This window comes from Emys orbicularis, chromosome 2, assembly GCF_028017835.1.
Source record: "Emys orbicularis isolate rEmyOrb1 chromosome 2, rEmyOrb1.hap1, whole genome shotgun sequence".
NCBI lineage: Eukaryota > Metazoa > Chordata > Testudines > Emydidae > Emys > Emys orbicularis.
The window spans coordinates 34,117,823-34,135,924 of record NC_088684.1 but is presented as its reverse complement, the minus strand read 5'-3'; the positions used below and the strand labels follow the sequence as shown (position 1 = coordinate 34,135,924).

Here is an 18,102-nt window from a genome sequence, read left to right as displayed (position 1 = left end):
CATCAGGAACCGGCAGTCCTCCTCCGTGGGGTACTGGGCGTATAGCTGATGGAATGTTTGGATAATGCACAGTCCACTTTTTCTTCTTTGACACACCTTTCCCAACTGGAGGCACCATGCAGAAGTAACAATTGCTGGTATGATCTGTTGGCTCTTTCCAAATCATTGGCACTGCAAAAGGCATAGATTTCCTTTTCCTGTTCAACCACTGGCGAAGATTTGTTGCACAAGTGTTGCAGCATATGTGTGGGGCCCACCTCTTGTCCTGATCTTCAATTTTGCAGCCAAAATAAAGGTGATAGGCTTTCTTAACCATAGTGGTTATACTGCGCTTTTGTGATGCAAAAGTCACTTCACCACAAACGTAGCAGAAGTTATCTGCACTGTTCACACAAGTACGAGGCATCTCTGCTCACTTTGGCTAAACAGAAATGTGTCCCTTTGCAAAATCAAACACTGACAAATAAGAGAGCACGACACTGTATGATTTCTAGAGCTGATATAGGGCAATTTGTTCAGCAGAGTGATGTAAGCTTCGTTATGATTGCATCATCCATGACTTCTAGGAATAACATGATGCAATTCATATCATGTATGACGCAATACCAGCTTCAGATTGCATCATTCATTGTTTTGCCTAAAAAGCAAGTACTGTCCAAACCCAGTCATAGATTTATTCATAGATCCAGTCAAAGATGTATTTTAGTCATTTCTGGTTTAAATTGAGATCCCTTCCCTTTATAACTCACTTATCCTCCGCCATTCCCAAGTCAAGGGTCGTATATACTGACCCAATAGCATATCTTGAAAACTAGAGCCAATCAACAATTTTAAGCATCATTTTTGTTCTCAGTGACCCAGAATTAGTAAAGTTTGACTACATTTATTTCAGAAACATTTTGGCTGTAGAGCAGTGGTATCAGAGGGGTAGCCGTGTTTGTTGCATTTTACAGATCCAGACTAAGAGTCCAGTGGCACCTTATAGACTAATAGACGTATTGGAGCATAAGCTTTCATGGGTGAATGCCCACTTCATCAGATGAATGTAGTGGAAATTTCTAGAGGCAGGTATAAATATGCAAGCAAGAATCAGTCTAGAGATAACGAGGTTAGTTCAATCAGGAAGGATCAGGCTCTCTTCTAGCAGTTGAGGAGGTGTGAACACCAAGGGTGGAGAAACTGCTTTTGTAGTTGGCTAGCCATTCACAGGCTTTGTTTAATCCTGAGCTGATGGTGTCAAATTTGCAAATGAACTGAAGCTCAGCAGTTTCTTTTTGAAGTCTGGTCCTGAAGTTTTTTTGCTGCAGGATGGCTACCTTTAAATCTGCTATTGTGTGTCCAGGGAGGTTGAAGTGTTCTCCTACAGGTTTTTGTATATTGCTATTCCGAATATCTGACTTGTGTCCATTTATCCTTTTAAATAGGGACTGTCCAGTTTGGGCACTCTTATATTCACATCCAGAATATTAGTGTCAATGCTTAGAAATTTAGAGGAAGGAATATTAAACCTCATGCTTCAGTGCTTAAGCCAATCTTCAATTACTAGAAATCAGGATAAGATGTAATATGGGAGTGTCACCACTCCACACCTGCATTTTCTCATTCTTACACCTTGCTCTCGAGCGTTTGGTGCTCACCACTGGGTCAGACAGGATACTGGACTAGATAGACCTTTGGTCTGATCCAGTCTGGTGGTTCCACGTTTATCATATGGAAGTAATTGTCTATAGGAATATGCTTTCATCGATGATTTTTATTTGTAAACTACTCCTGGAGGAAACCTGCACCTCTGTGTGTGCGCAGAATTCATGTCCCCACAGATTTATTTGCTTTTCCTGCAGAAAATGAGGGGGAAGCAAAGGGAAGCTGTGTGAGTGGTCACACAACCCTCCCCAGAAGTCGTTTCAGGCACCTGGAGCAGCCGATAGAGAGGTAAATCACTGCGGAGGCACAGGATGGGACTGGGGATACCCCCAACCGGTGGCTCCTACCCTGGGCCGGGCTCAGTTGCTATAAGGGTTGGGGAGGACAGGACTTATTCTTCTTCTGCATGGAGCAGACGGGGCAAGGTAAGATGCAGCCCCAGAAATCTCCTTGACTGCAGGAAGCTCTGCACCCCTCCAACTCCCCACTTCCTGCCCCTATCACTTCTCTCCTATGTGGGGGGAGGGATCACTGTACAGGGAGCTGCTCCCCTGTCCACCTGACCCCTCTGCATCCAGAACGCCCACTGCACCTGTACCCCTGCCAAGGACCCCCATCCCTGCACCCAGACGGCCCCTGCACTCAAACCTCCACCCCAATGAGACCCCCCCCAACTTGTCCCCCGCACCTGGATCCCCACCCCACTGAGCCACAACCAGCTTCACCCAGACCTCCACCCCACCAAGCCCCAATCCCTCCGCTGAGCTCCAACTACCTTCACTTGTACCCCCTGCAGAGTCCCATTGCACCTGAACCCCCCATACCCAGATTGCCCCACACAGAACCCTCTCACACCACACCTGGGTCGTCCCCCCCACTAAGCCCTCCCTACTTGGATCTTGCTGAGCAGAGCCTGCTTGCCCCACACCTGGATTGGAAGCCAGAGCTGGGTGGGTGGGTGTGAGACTCTGTCCCTCTCACTTGCTATCTTGGTGCACCTGGCGTGAAGGTGTAGGGCCCTGGGGTGTTTCTGGGGCAGGCCCGACCCTTGCAGCCTCACCGCTGAGTCTGTGTCGAGGGTGAAGAAAGGGGGGGTGCTGCAGGGTCATTTTGCCCCTCTGTGCAGCCAGTGACCTGTGCTCCCCACTGCCATGCTGGAGCTTCCACATTTATTTATTGACAAATAAAATATGCAGAATTTTGCAGAATTTTAAAATATTGTGCACTGAATTTTTTTTATTTTTTGGTGCAGAATTCCCTCAGGAGTAGTAAATTGGGTGCCTCACTTTCTCTCTCACACACATTATATCAATCAAGTTAATTAGGAGCTAGAACAGTCCAAGCCATTATTTGAGAGAGCTCCCATCACTCAAGGAGAATCAGCCAATCTATAATTAGAAATTCTCATACTACCAACTGGCTAGATCTTCTGAATGCTCCCACATCTTTCTGGCTTGGTACTATAGACCCTCAGAATTTCACGAGTGCCCTACTTTGAGTTTTGCTTTCCACACCAGGCATGATATCCTGTTGCTGAAAGGAGGAACAAAGACCTGCATGCTTTGCAGTTCAGTAATCCAATCAAGTGATTTTAACTTTTTGTCACATTTGCATCTCAAAATTTTTTTGTTCCTCCCATCAACCCTGTCTTAGACAAAACTGTGATAGGATAGGATTTTTACAAACTGGGTCCAAGAGCTAGTGTTAATGTGTTAGAAAGCTTCCTTTTCTGTCACTTGTTAAACTTTCTCTCAGGTAACTAATTGACTAGAAAATGGCCATAAGATATGAAAGGAGGGGTGTGTGTGTGTGTGTGGTTGCAAAACCACCAGCACAGTTGGCAGCACACTATTTGATATTTCAGTTTTATGCCTTTTCAAGCCTTAACTTCTCTTGAGACTGTGTTCTCATCACTAAGGTGGTCTTCGTTCATTGGTAGGGACACTAACAGCAGCAGTTCCTGACCACTGTTGGTCGACTGTACATACCTATGGTCTCAAGTTTCATCAGTTTGGCACATTCAATGAATATTAAATTCATAGTATGTTTATATTAACTATTTATAGCTTATTGTGTGTAATGTATACGAATTAGGGCTGTCAAACAATTACAAAAATTAATCCCGATTAATCAATTTTAATCGCACTGTTAAACAATAATAGAATACCAATGAAATTTATTATAAATATTTTTGGATGTTTTTCTACATTTTCAAATATATTGATTTTAATTACAACATAGAATACAAAGCGTACAGTGCTCACCTTATATTAGTTTTTTACTACAAATGCTGTAGTACGATCTGTTTATCGTGGAAATGCAACTTACATATGTAAATTTTTTTGTTACATAAATAATAATGTGAGCACTGTACACTTTGTATTGTTGTACTTGAAATCAATATATTTGAAAATGTAGAAAAAAATCCAAAAATATTTATAATAAATTTCAATTGATATTCTATTATTGTTTAACTGTGTGATTAAAACTGCGATTACTTTTTTTAATCGCAATTAATTTTTTTGAGTTAATCGTGTGAGTTAAAATGGGATTGACAGCCCTAATGTGAATCAACTGTGTATATAATAAAGCAAACTTATTAGTATAGGTTAGAAATCTTAATGAAGAGAATGTCAAATCAGGAACCATCAGCTATTAAGAAATCCACGATTATGCAGGCTTCTTTATTCAACTTGTGTTTAGTCTTTATTTAATGGGAATGAGTGAGCTCTCCTAGTTTGTATACAGAAGAGCTGTAAAGGTTTTGTGAAAGTTGTGACAAAACTAGCATCCCTGAGGAGGAGTGGTTGTGCGTTTTCTTTCACAGCACAGAATACTTGTCCTGACCCCAGTAACATTATAAATGGGAAAGTCTGATGGAAGCATCAGTGATGTATTGGAGGGCCAACACGTTCCTTTTCAACTACTGAAGCTCTCTGTCGTAGAGATAAGGAAGCTGCCACAAGTTAGTTTTTCTTCAATGAGAGAAAGAAATAAACCCTGAAATCATGACAGGTCCATAGCTGAATCACCGCAAACAACTTGCCAACAAGACTTGTTAGTTTAAAATAAAACAAAAAAAGCTAGGCCAGCTCTTGGTCAAGAATTATGAAACACTAAGTCTGTTTTTTCCAAGGAGTCTGGACAAGTTTTCAGCTGTTCATATTGTGCTTAAACATGAGCCTAAGAACACTATGGAAGTCTATAATGCACATCTAAGGACTTGCAAGGATTTTTTTATTCCTTTGTACTGTCTCCCCAGGCCCTGTAATATGGGGTACTTGGTTGGAGTTAGACCTTAAATGACTGACTTATACTATTGGTGTTTAGGGAAGGAGCAGGAAATTTTTTTCCCAAACTAAATGCTCACAAGCTTTTTGTATTGCAGCTGTAGAACTGGAAAATTTGTCTTCCAGGCACTTCAAGGACAACTACCTAAAGATACAGGTTGCCTTTAATCACCAAACGTATCTTTTTTTATTTGTTTTGGGAAACCTCCAAGTACAATAAAATGCCCTTTCTTTGAGTTTGTCCTTTCCCCAAGGATATTAACAGATTTTCATTTTTGGCTGTAGGCCCACCAGCAGAAAGAGTGCATTTATAATCCTCTGTGCCTCAGTGATTAGCCTATAAAAGCAAAGTCCCACCCAAATTCGTCAAAACTGTTAGGATTTATCCTTGAAATAAATTTACTCCTTGATACTTCTCTTTGGAGTAAATTGAGACAAACTGTTCTAGCTATTGTGGTAATACCTAGTAAATGTGAAAAACATGTCTGTCAGTATGTGGCAAGGTGAACTATAGCAGAAGTAAACATGCAGCTGATTCTTCACATGTACCCTTTTGGATACGGTTTTAGTCTCTAGGATTCCCTTAACCAACATAAAAATGGCTTGCAAAATTATTTAGTCTTGATGATTGAAATCTGTTTTTCTTATTGGTGAGTGAAATAGCACTTGTATTTTTGTTTTTCACCATCATGTTAAAAAGTGGCAGACGTGGGGTTGAGAGGGTTCTACCTGGCCTTGTAAACTTTCATAACTATCTTGAAGTGTCTGCAAATCCATAACTGAGAACATGTATATGTCTCTCCACTTTAAATAAAGCTAAGCAGTTTGTCAGTGTAGGCAATAACAGTCAAGATGACAACTGTTCACTAATGAAAAATGCTTTGCTTTTAATGGGGGCGTTTTGGGTCCTTCAATACTGTCCTTGATCTAGTAAGGAAGAGCTACATAGTAAACAGCCCAAGTAGAGATAAAGATCCAATCCTGGAAATGTGAATGCCCCAGCGCAGGCTATAGTAAACAAATCAGATTTTTTTTTTTTTTAAGGGTTTGGCGTCATTTGCCCAAAGTCCTTTTGCTCATGAGGCTATGTAGCCTCACTGTTCACAGTGTTGATTGTCCTGAAGATGATGAAATGAGGCATGGTTGATGGAGAGCTTGGATTATGTTGAAAGCCATAAAGTAGACTTGCTGGGCTTGAATTTTGGGTTACCTTTTTCTTTTAAATCCTCACTCATGTCTGTATCTTTGCCAGCCTAATTTAAGTAATTTTCTGTTCACTGTCGACCAGGCTACAAAGTTAGTCCCAAGCAATGAGTAACCATATCTAGTTAAGTCTCTACTCTCCTTAAGGCCAGGATTTTAAGAATAGTACATCTCTACCTCGATATAAGCAACAGAGAGTCCTGTGGCACCTTTAAGACTAACAGATGTATTGGAGCATAAGCTTTCGTGGGTGAATGCCCACTTCGTCGGATGCAACCTCGATATAACGCTGTCCTCAGGAGCCAAAAAATCTTACCGCATTATAAGTGAAACCGCATTATATCGAACTTGCTTTGATCCACCGGAGTGCGCAGCCCCTCCCGCCCGGAGCACTGCTTTACCGCGTTGTATCTGAATTCGTGTTATATCGGGTCGCGTTATATAGGGGTAGCGGTGTATTTTAAAAGGTGTTGCATATTTTGAGATCGTTTTTAAGAACTGTTGCCCCTCTGAATATCCTGATTCTGATGTTCCATTCCAGTGAGGACTTTCCTTTTTTTACTTCTGTGATGGTAAACTTTGGGGGAAGACTTGTGTGTGACTGCTGTACGTGCACTTAAGTACTTCAGCAATATAAGCAGTATAAAAATCCTAGGTATGTTTTTAGCCGCCATCCAAGTAATTGCAGGATTTTCTGTTTTAGAGACAGACTACGGAATGGTCTGTCGGCTAGATCTGATCTAAATGTTTAACTGTGGTTACTACTTAGAACCTCATAATCCTGTGTTGGCCTTCTCTCTGAATCCAGAGTTTGGCTTCTGGTTTCCTGGCACCCCAGGCACTGTGATCTTTGCCTTCTCTGCTCTGGGCTCTGGCCTTAGGATTACGCTGCAGCAATATCCTTTGTGTAAATTGTAGGATGCTGAACTGCTAGAGGTGCTGCCTTTCAGAAAAGACTTAACCATTGGTAGTGATTAATGTACTTCCATGTTTTAAAAGAAATGAGTGTTAAAATATGCCATCACTTTTATTCAACAGACTTGGTCTCTGTGCATTCTTGGTTCTATTGCCTTACTTTACTAGCAGAAAAGCCTTTGTTCTCCCACAACTCTGGGTGCCTTGTGGTGCTAAGTAAAGTCTCTTCTGTCTCACATCAGTGGAATTGCACATTGATTTTGTTGATTATGCAGGAATCTGAAACAACACTACTCTTGGTATTATAGGTTGAGTTTACAGAACCTGTAGTTGGGAGGGGGGAAGTGACGGGGGGAGTGGTCTTGTAAATGGGGCAAATTTCACTTCATAATGCCACTTTTGCCCATCTAAGTGCTCCACTTTATCACAAAAGGTGTTAAATCCCTGAGTATGTAGTGTGCCTGTGAACTATTAATTAAAAAAATATTGTCAAATTGACGTCTAATCACTTAAAAACAATAGAAGTATTTTTAAAGGTACTACACCATCTCTTCAGTTTTCCCTACCAATGTTATTTACAACTTTCCTATTTTTAGAATGTGTATATTTTCCCCCTGTTGTGTGGGTTGGTGGAAAACCCACACAGATGGGCAGAAGATGATCAATGGCTGAAGGAGAAATAGTGAAACTTAGCTATACATAAAGTGCCAGGAAATATGCAAAGCAAAATTGAAAAATATTCTCTAATCTTTGTTATAGTAATCTTAGTTGTTTTGTTAGAAACTTTCAGAAAAGAGGTTTAGTTTATTAAACAGTTTCAGTATCTCACTTAGGAGGTGGCTGAATTTCAGTGGTGAAGGATTGAGGCTCTGTGTGAATTTGTGATTTCAAAACAAATACACCAGAATATCTAAAATATCTAATGTAATCTGTTGCATTAGTGACAAACGTCATTACTCTTAGGTGTCTGTTTCTATTGATTTCTAAGAATTAAAAAGCTAGCTTAATTATCTCTTGCATGCTTTGAACAAAAGGGATATTTAGTGTAGCATTTTAAGTGAACTTTATTTTGTAATATCATGTTACTTTTAATAATGTAAGTTTAATATCTTTTTACAAAACACAACTTAAAGTATTTATTACATGAATGATCTCTTTATAATTATCGGATTGGGTCCATCGATTAGGTCAAACAGAGAGGTTTATGCCAGACATAAAGGGTATGTCAACACTGCAAAAGATGATCTATGACTTGGGCTCTTGCTATGGAGCAAAAAATCCCCCCTTGCCAGGTCTCAGAGCCCAGGCCCGAGCCCAAACATCTACACTTCTATTTTCAGTTAACCCACACTCTAATACACACTGCTGCAGGTCATCTCTTGCAGTGTAGAAGTATCCATACTTCTGCCACTTTAGTATGAGGGGAAGCGGAGGCAAATGGCTAGCATAAAACACTCTCTCTGGCTTGTCCAGTTCAGAGGTAACTCTGAGAAGGGTCAAGCAGCAAACCTTTGAAACAATGACTCTTAAGGATCTGAGTAAGCTTCAGAAGAAATTTATGGTCACCATCTGTAGACGAACATCTCCTCGTTGCCGGGGCTTTGCTCAGCATGCTTGCTGGAATTCTTGAACACTCAACAGCTCAATTAATGTGTAGGGCCATCAGGTAGGAAAGAGTTGAGATTTTTCTTCCTGAAAAGTGGGCAGCATTGGTCCACATCTACTTGAAGAGAGAAGGTATTATCTCCAACTATAGGGACTAGTTTGTTTGGTTGCAGAGCACAAGAAGGTGTTGTGGCACTATCGTTGGCTAGCAAAGTTTACTTTAGTATGTACAAGGCCCAGAAAAGATGCTAGTCTCATAGGAAAGGTGTTTCAAAGTAGTTTTCTTTAGTTAAAGAACTAAGGATAAACTAAAACGTGAAGGAAACCTTTATCATGTTTTTTCCCCCCTCTCATTTTAGGGTGCGGTCAATGGTGTGCTGCTAGTGACGCCAAATAATATAATGTTTGATCCACATAAATCTGATCCTATGGTCCAAGAGAACGGCTGCGAAGAGTATGGCATCATGTGTCCAATGGAAGAAGTGATGTCAGCTGCTCTGTATAAAGAAATTGTGGACAGCAAAATAAAGGATTCATTACCCATGTAAGATAGACTAGTATTTGTAAAACTTGTCAAAAAGTTGTATAGCATCTGCATTAGTAACTATATAGTAAAACAGAGTAAACTTTTTTTGAGAATATCCAAGATTAACTTGGAGAGACTTGGAAAACTGCTTTATTATTTTCATTTTCTTGGTTTATTATATGTTCTATGAACATCAAATGAATTTTAGCTTCCTCATCTCCTGGGCATCATCAACTATTTAGAAAGTTAGCATTTGGCAATAGTTACTATATTTTTGCCCCATACTTATAATTGCTTTCCTAGTCTAACTGTTAACAAACTAACTGTTTGATGGTGACCACTGCAAAACACAATAGTTTTGAAATAGCTCCAAATCCTTGAGTAATTTTAGATAGAAATCTTAGTTATATGCTTCATGGTTGACTTCCAAAGAAGAAAATGTGCCTTTTTTTTTTTTTTTTTTTTTTTTTTAATGAAGTATAAACAGGCCTGAATTTTTTTCTGCCTTTTTTTTTTTTAAAAACTAGTATCAGGAATACAGTGAACAGCAAAATAAAGGATTCATTATCCATATAAGTGTTGGAGCACTGGAAAAATGGAGCAGGACCTTTCTCACGCTAATGTCAGTTGATGTATAAAAGGAGTCTGAAGCTTAAGCAAAGAGCCCTTTTCCCATATGTTCATTATGTAATAAGTGTGGGGCTTTTTAGTTTTTGTTTATAAAGCTTTAAATAGACTGTCTCAAAATTCCTTCCTCTCAATTTCTTTGGGTTTATTTTAGTCACTTGGTGTTATCCTGCTAGTTCTCCAGTTGTCCATATTTTGATCAAAAACAGAATAAATGAGACCTGACTATCTTAACATTAAAACAAGGAGAACTTTTTAAAGAATCAGGCTACTCTTAGAAATCATAAAACAAAAGGGCACAAACACTTTACAGGATATCTTTTTAGGCTGTTTACCTCCTATGTGTAACTCGTTCGAAAGTGTCTTAGTAAAGAATTAACATAAATTCTTGTGTTGTAAGTCAAAGGTAAAGAAATACCGTGTCTTTGAAAAATGCCAGAGGAAGATAACCAGATGATGTGGATCAAGATGCCATCTGTAACATCTGTTCAAATGTATTTTTTTCAAACCACATAGATTTTCAGAGAGAAAACTGAAGTTAGACTTTGGCTATGACTACATTACAGAGCTTACAGCTGCGCCGCTGTAGCACTGCTAGTGCAGATGCTCTAAGCTGATGGGAGAGCTCTCCTATTGACTTAATTACTGCAGCCCCTGCGACTGGCTGTAGCTATGTTAGGGGGGAGAGGCTCTCCCGCCGACATAGCGCTGTCCATACGGGCGCTTAGGTCAGTATAACTTATGTGTGTGCAGGTGTGTGTTCCAAGGCATATTAACTTTGAAATCCATTTCTTTAAAAAATCTACTGCAAAACAACATGCCAAAGATCCTGAGAAATCTGAGCTGTAGACTTTGGTTTTTCTGTCACAAGTTCTATAAACCAAAGGAATGAAAATAGGGGTTTAGAATTTGTGGCTCACTCTGTTAGAGTAAATCAGGGTTTGTGCAGGAAGTCTGCAACTTAGCTATCAAAAATTTAAGCCAAAAATTTCAAAACTGGATATTATAAAACTAGGCAACTTGCTTTCATCTTTATGGTATCAAAATAAGTACCTCCTAAAAATCAGGTGTGTACATACAGATATGGAGGCCTAACTTTAGGCACTTGAGTTTGAATGTTTCAGTCTTTGAGTGCTAACATACTCAACATTCATTAATGTTTGTGAGTAGAGCTGGGCAGGAAATGGTTTTCCTGTCCTGGGAAAATATTTGGGATTTTAAAAAATTTTTACTGTCCCTTTATTGGGGTGAAAAGTTGAAAATTTTCACAAATTGACAAGCCAGAAAATTCAGTTTGGGTCACTTAAAACATACTATATTTCAATTTTGACTATTTTAATTTAATTTTTTTCCCTCTAATAGTCTTAAATTTAGAAACAAAGTAGCTTCATACCAAGAAACTAGAATTATTTGTTTAGAAAATATCAAAATGGGCCACTTCAATTTCAGGTTTTTTGTTTTTTTTTTAAACGTTTCAAGTGAAGAAATTCATGGAAGTCATCCCATACCAGTGAACAGTCTTGGTTTCAACAAATCAGTGTTTTTTGACTGGAAAGTAATTTGCCAAAATATTCCCAACCAGCTCTACTTGTAAGGCACTTGGATGCTGGGCAGAAGGGGAGCGGTATAAGTGCTTACAATGAAATTTGCAATTCAGTTCCCTTTATTCTCTACCTGCACCACCAGATGCTCCCTCTTTGCTCTGCAAGTTAAGTAATGGGTTTCCAGAACCCAGGAAATACCCTTAGAATTTTGCCCAAGTAGACGTTCTGCAGCATGGTAAAATAGGGACAGTCAGGCTACCCAATTGCTGGTACGTTGACATGGACTTGTCTAGCTCTGCTGCATTCTCTGTGGCTCTAAAAGACTTTGGAAGCCAACCAGAAACCGTGTCCTCTGGACAAACTGAATTATAGGGCTTGTAATGACATAGAGGTGGTGTAAAGAAGCTATAAAAATTACCCAAACTATCTCATGAAAATTATCAGTCTCTATATAGCAAATTTAACTGTACTGCGTAATGGGGTGGAGGAAGGGAGAGTTGTGAAATCTCCCAGTAGATCTTTGTTGAGAAGTCTTTCCTGATATTTAGGAAAGTCTGGCTTCAGTTTCATCCTAGTACTTCTAGTTCAGAGCCCCTTATATCACTGTTAAAATTTCTTTCCCTTCTTAGTGTTTGTTTGTACTACTGTGTGCATATCCCACCCCTAGTTAGAGAAAGCTATATGTATTTAACTCTTATTTTTTCCTAGTGAGTTAATATCTCTAGCCCCTCAATCATTTTATTTTTTTCTTGGATAAATAGGTGAGAGGTTCAGTGCCTCGTAATGAATTGCTGAGAACTGAATGCAGTATTTCAGTCTGGTCTCTTCAGAGCCGAGTTAGATGGGGACTATCATCCCAATGCTGCTTTGTTTGCTGCCCAAAATCACTTCGGACTACATGTGAATCTTTGTACTTTGAGTTTTCCAAAGCATTGCTATCTTCCAGGTTTCTCTGGAATGACTTTTATTTCATAATATTATTCAGAGTTGCACTTCATTTTTCTTCCTGTGCTTGACACCCAAGTCATATTAGTTTTTCTTCAGCCTCATGTTTTTACAACATTTCAAAATTTAAACTTGTTTGTTTATAGCATATCTGGTACTATGGGTGTGCCCGGTGTTTTAGATGTATTTACAGCTGGAGGCAGTCCCTGAATCAGGCAGCTGAAGCTCAGAAAGGCATAAAGAACTGAGTGATGATCCAGTCATTTTCCTATTCATTTTAAGAAATTGGAGGAATCCTATCAGGTTTACTAGCCATTTAGCCTGAATGCAGTGTCATTGAATAGCATTGTGGACTAACAGAACTCCCAATAAGACTAATAGGACATATTCCCAGTATGTTCATTAGGCCAGTATAATAATGATATACACACACATCGCAAAAGTACCTTAAAAGAAACGTCTGTATAGGCTTGAGAAGATTTATCAGATATTGGCTCTGGAATCTCAATTCTTTTGTTACTGGTTCCCAAATGTAAATACTGCAGCTGGAAAGCTGATTTTTTTTCCTTTGACTATTACATTAGTTTTTCCTAGTGACTGAGCTCAGAATTACACATTTACAAAGTAAGGTGACTTCAGAGGCATTTACGTTCAGATCCACAACTCCTGGAGAGAGAACACTTTTCACGTTGTATAGTGTATATGCTTTGTCACCTTACAATTTGTGGAATTAAAAAAGGAATATATAAAAATTCACACCTGCCTTCGGTAAAACGCTTGTCAGGTGCTATCTTAGTTGTAAACATCTAAATAGAACCCAAATCTCTGGCAGCGCCATTACTATAATGGCAATCCAAACACTACTATGCTATGGCTCCTGAAAAAGTGAGTCATGTTTATAAAGTCACAGCAGCATGAGACCCAAATTTTAAAAAAATCTTAATCTGGAGCTGTGGTAGCAGTAGCTAAATTAGATTAGCAAACTATTTAATTTGGTTAAATATAGCTTCTGATTGGCTTTCCTATTTCTAATGATTTCTGCTTCTGCAGATTCTCTCCTGATTATCTATTTGAAGAATTACTTTCCCCCTCCTCATCATTTCAAAAACTCATTCAATTTTGTAAACTTCAACAATAAAAATCTGAGACCTTACACTAACTTTCTTGTTTGTAAGGAAATTAAAATTCACAAAAGCTAAAGAGCTCATGTCTGTCTGTGTAGGCTTGTGACATCTTTTGATTTAGTTAAACTCAGATATATGCTGACAGTTGCAAGGAATATATTTAGCATTATTTGTATTCCATACAGATTTTGGTGACTGAGCATGAAGATTGCTCAAATGCATTTCCTATCAGTGCAGTTACTAAAAAATTGAGGAAATTGTCAGTTTAGGACATTACCATCCCCAAACACTTTAATTCATAGCTTACTACCTAAGCATTCTAAGGCCATGTCTACACTTACCAGGGATCGCTGCTGCTGTGATCGATGCAGTGGGGGTTGATTTAGCAGGTCTAGTGAAGACCCGCTAAATCGACTCCAGAGCACTCTCCGGTCAACTCCGGTATTCCACTGGAACAAGAGGGGTAACGTAAGAGCATCTCTCGTCGACGCAGCATGTTTTAGACACCGCAGTAAGTCGACCTAAGCTACTTAGACTCCAGCTACATTATTCACGTAGCTGGAATAGCGTGACTTAGGTCGACTTACCCTGGTAGAGTAGACAAGGCCTTAGTCTGAAATGCAGGCTGAAACTTAATTGCAACCTACTATCTTAGCAATTACGCAATATATACTTAAAGAAGAGATTACATGCACTGGTAATGAAATCTTAATTTTACTGGGAATTTAATTCATTAGATGTATGTATTGTGGGATAAAATGTACTGAAGATGTCTTTCAAATGGAAGGTGAGTTTTTTCTTCTTTCCCCAGAGGATCGGAACTTAAAGCACAGACTTCCTAGAAGGCACTTTCTAGAACTTTGTTTTGTTTACTTCTGACTGCAAAAAATACAAGTAAATATATACTTATTGTCCCCATCTTCTCCCAGTACTCCATATCCTAGCGCCACTTGTGCTAGTTTATTCTGAAACCTCTACCTTCAGGTTGGTAATACATAGTGTTGGTGTCTTACTCAGTGAATAAGAGGTCAGCTTTATACTTACTGTAATTTACCTTTTGTACTGAGCCAGATCTAAATCGGCTACATTAGCAAATCCTACTAGTGTACTATTCCTTGAGTGACAAAAGCACATTATGTCAATATAACTGTCTATACTAGAGCCTTTGCTGGTATATAAGTGTTGCCCCCTGCACCTTCTCCTCCCCAAAAAACCCGCAACAACTGATGTTATTAAACTGGCAAAAGATTCTGTTGTAGACCTGGCATTACAAAATAATCAAATACAATTTATTGTAAGTGACCTTTACAATAATCGTAAACAGGCTTAGAATCTGTCAAAAAGACTGACTAAATGAGCTTCCAAAGATCCATTTCAGCATTAATATCTCTAATTTCTTTTAGGGAAAAAAAGTTCAATAAAAGGCACTTTGTGGTGATAACTTGGACTCTCCTTTGCTTAACAGAGATGTAGAACCATTATCTGTAAGGGACCTCTGCCATTTCAAGAAAATTACAAGAAGCAATACAGATGAAATGGATTCAAGGGTTCGGGATACAGGGAATGACAGTGCCAGCACTGCCCCTCGGAGCACAGAGGAGTCTCTTTCGGAGGATGTGTTCACAGAATCGGAACTCTCTCCAATATGTGAGGAACTTGTTTCTTCAGATGAGCTTCGACAAGACAAATCTTCTGGTGCCTCATCAGAATCTGTCCAAACGATAAATCAAACTAGCGCAGAATGTTTAACAGTAATTTCAGACTCAACTGATGTTCCCAGTGACTTAAAATCCAGTGTTGACTTGCCTGTAAATGACAGTGGGTTTGTAACCCATATTATGGGTTCAGAAACTGTTGAAATGGCAATACAGGAGGGAGAGGACACTGTAGGGGAAAAAGTTACAGAGGCCCATGAACAATCTTTGCAAGATATGCAACCCAGTAAAGAATGTGGCACAGATGTAGACGTCATAGATCAGGATTCCACACTAGAGAAAACACACAAAAGAGAGGGTGAGATAAAGGAGGAATGTCTACTTTGTGAAGACATCAAAGACTCTCAAAAAAAAGAGACCATTACCAAGGGAAAACTAGTGAAAGAATTAACTCGAGATTCGGACATAGACGTTGAAGAGCTTCGTGAACTCTGGAAGATTCATACTATGCAACAAACTAAGCAGCAAAGAGAAAACATGCAGCAAGATTCACAAAAAGAAATTAAGCACAAAATGGAGGTTGCAGCAGATGGACAAGCTGAAGGTAAGTGAGTCAAGGTCTAAGGTTATAGAATAAAATAAACATGCAAATTTTTTTCAACCATCCTATCCCCCCATCACCACAACAAAAAAGCTGCTTCTTTTAAAAGTACTAAACTTTCAATGCATTTACTAACTATTGTAGATCATTCTTAGGAAAACTTCATGTGCGTGTATGTGCATACTGAAATTTCTCCCTGGCTCGATGACAGAATGTAATTCATACTACTTAGAAGCAAATTTTCTGGACCCTTTACCAAGGAGAAGGGTAACTATTGGAGGAATTGCATAGAGGGAATGGGAGACTTGGATTTGCATTCTTCCAGTCACTGTCTCAGAGCTGGTCTTCCCAGCTGTGTTTAAACTTAATGAAGAATCAAATCAGCTGATATCATGAGGACTGTGGCTGATCGATCAATGTAGAACCCAAAACAAATTGTGATCCCTGGTGTGTCAATTAAGTGATTAAATCGTGGTCCCAGGAAGGCTCTCTATGGTTGGATGAATTTCACCCTTGGTACTGAACATACGCAATATGGCTGAGTTAAATGAGAACTCTAACTTTTTGAATTTCATAACCTTTTGGGGACTTGAATCTCTATCTTAACATAACATTACATCAACATATATTTTTCTGCATTTCACTTAGGCCATGTCTACACTACCACTTATGTTGGCAAAATGTATGTTGCTTGGGGTGTGAGAAAGCACATCCCTGAGCAACATAGGTTTTGCCGGCATAAGTGGTAGTGTGCACAGCACTGTGTCGGAGGAGAGCTTCTCCTGCCAACATAGCTACTGCTGCTTGTTAGGAGTGTTTTAATTATGTTGACGGGAGAGCTCTCTCGCGTCAGCATAGAGTGACTACACGAGAGATCTTACAGCGGTGCAGCTGCATTGGTACAGCTGTTGCCAATGTAAGATCTCTAATGTGGACATGGCCTTACTCATATTTTATCATTCCTTTATGCTTGATGCTGAAATAGAATAAGATTAAACATACAAAAGCCCTTCCCAGCACAGGAGCCAAATAAAGAATTAATTCTCAGATGTAGAAAATGAATTTTTAGTTTTCTGCATATCTTCATTCCTGTAAAAGGTAAGTTCTTCAAGTGCTTGCTCATGTCAATTCCATTCTAGGTGTCCGCGTGCCCACGTGTGCAGTCATCGATGATTTTTGCCTTAGCGGTATCCTTAGGGTCAGCTGTGGCATCCCCTTGAGTGCCACACTCATGTGTCTGTATATCAGGTGCCACCAGCCCTATGCCCTGTGTTCCTTCTTACCGCCCATGGTAGGTAGTCAGAGCATCTTTCCTTGCATAGCAAGGGTTAGTGGTTTCGTCTCTTCTGACTTCTAGCCTTAGGGCCTTGTAATTAGTTTGTTTATAGTAGTTGGTGTTAAATAGCTGTGAAGGGTAGTTAGAAGTTAGAGTCCCATTGGGGACTTCACCCCAGGCGGCGCATACCTGGGTCTTCGGGGTTTAAGCCCTGCTCGGATTACAACAGGCCTATGCCTGTTAGGGACCCTCACAGCAGTTGCCTCAGGTGCTTGGAGGAATCACATGTGAAGGACAAGTGTCCTATCTCTAAAGACTTTCAACCCAGGACCCAGAAAGACTGTGATATCTGTTTGAGGGCTCTCCTCAGGGAGCCTGCCCTCTGACCGGCTTCTGAGTCATCCCAGCCAGACTCTACCCCTAGTATTTCAGCCTCTGTGCATAGCGCACCCGCGGCACTGGTGCCCAGGAAGAAGACCAAGAAGCACGGCTCCCTGACACCAGGCTATGGGGTACCGGGCAAAGGACCCAGTTTGGGCCACCCCACCCACACTGGAGCCACATGGATGTGCCTCCCCAGTCGGGGCTCTTAGCCCCCCAAAGGATCCACCGCCGACTCCTGGGAGCGGTAGGGGACCCAGACTTGTGGTGGGGTTGACGACTTCCCAGGCTCTCCCAGCGCCTAGAGAGCAGAGGCCTCTACCAGCACTGCCGGCACCGCGTGTACCGCAGAAAGCAGCAAAGGCTTCCTACGAGGGCAAGCCAGCTGCCAAGACCCTCCACAGGCAGTTGAGTGCCGCCGAGCTCCTGAGCCGAGGCAGCGCTCTCCAACTCGGTGCCACAGATCTCCAAAGCGTTCGAGTACCTACATTCCCACCCACCTCCAGACTCACTGGTCATCTCTGCAGCCAATGAGAAGGACAAGCAAGGCCACCCAGTTCAACCCCCAAAAATGAAGAGGCCAAAAGACTGGACCTTTTTGGGAGGAAAATTTATTTGACAGCCAGCCTGCAATTCTGGGTGGTAAACCAACAGGCTCTCTTGGGCAGGTACAATTTTAACTTATGGGACTCCCTCTGTAAATTCAAGGAGTCCCTCTCCCAAGATTTGGCCCAGGAATTCGGCACCCTGGTGGAGGAGGGTATCG

The 18,102-nt window shown here is 40.4% G+C and overlaps 1 protein-coding gene across 1 annotated transcript in view; it reads left to right on the top strand.

The window, feature by feature from the left end:
- The window catches only part of OXR1 (oxidation resistance 1), a 164,487-nt gene that overhangs the window by 58,206 nt on the left and 88,179 nt on the right, over nt 1-18,102 (top strand). The window contains exons 8-9 of the mRNA XM_065397838.1: nt 9,017-9,201; nt 14,889-15,682. Coding sequence (XP_065253910.1) covers nt 9,017-9,201; nt 14,889-15,682 — 979 coding nt within the window. The remainder of the gene's footprint in view (nt 1-9,016; nt 9,202-14,888; nt 15,683-18,102) is intronic.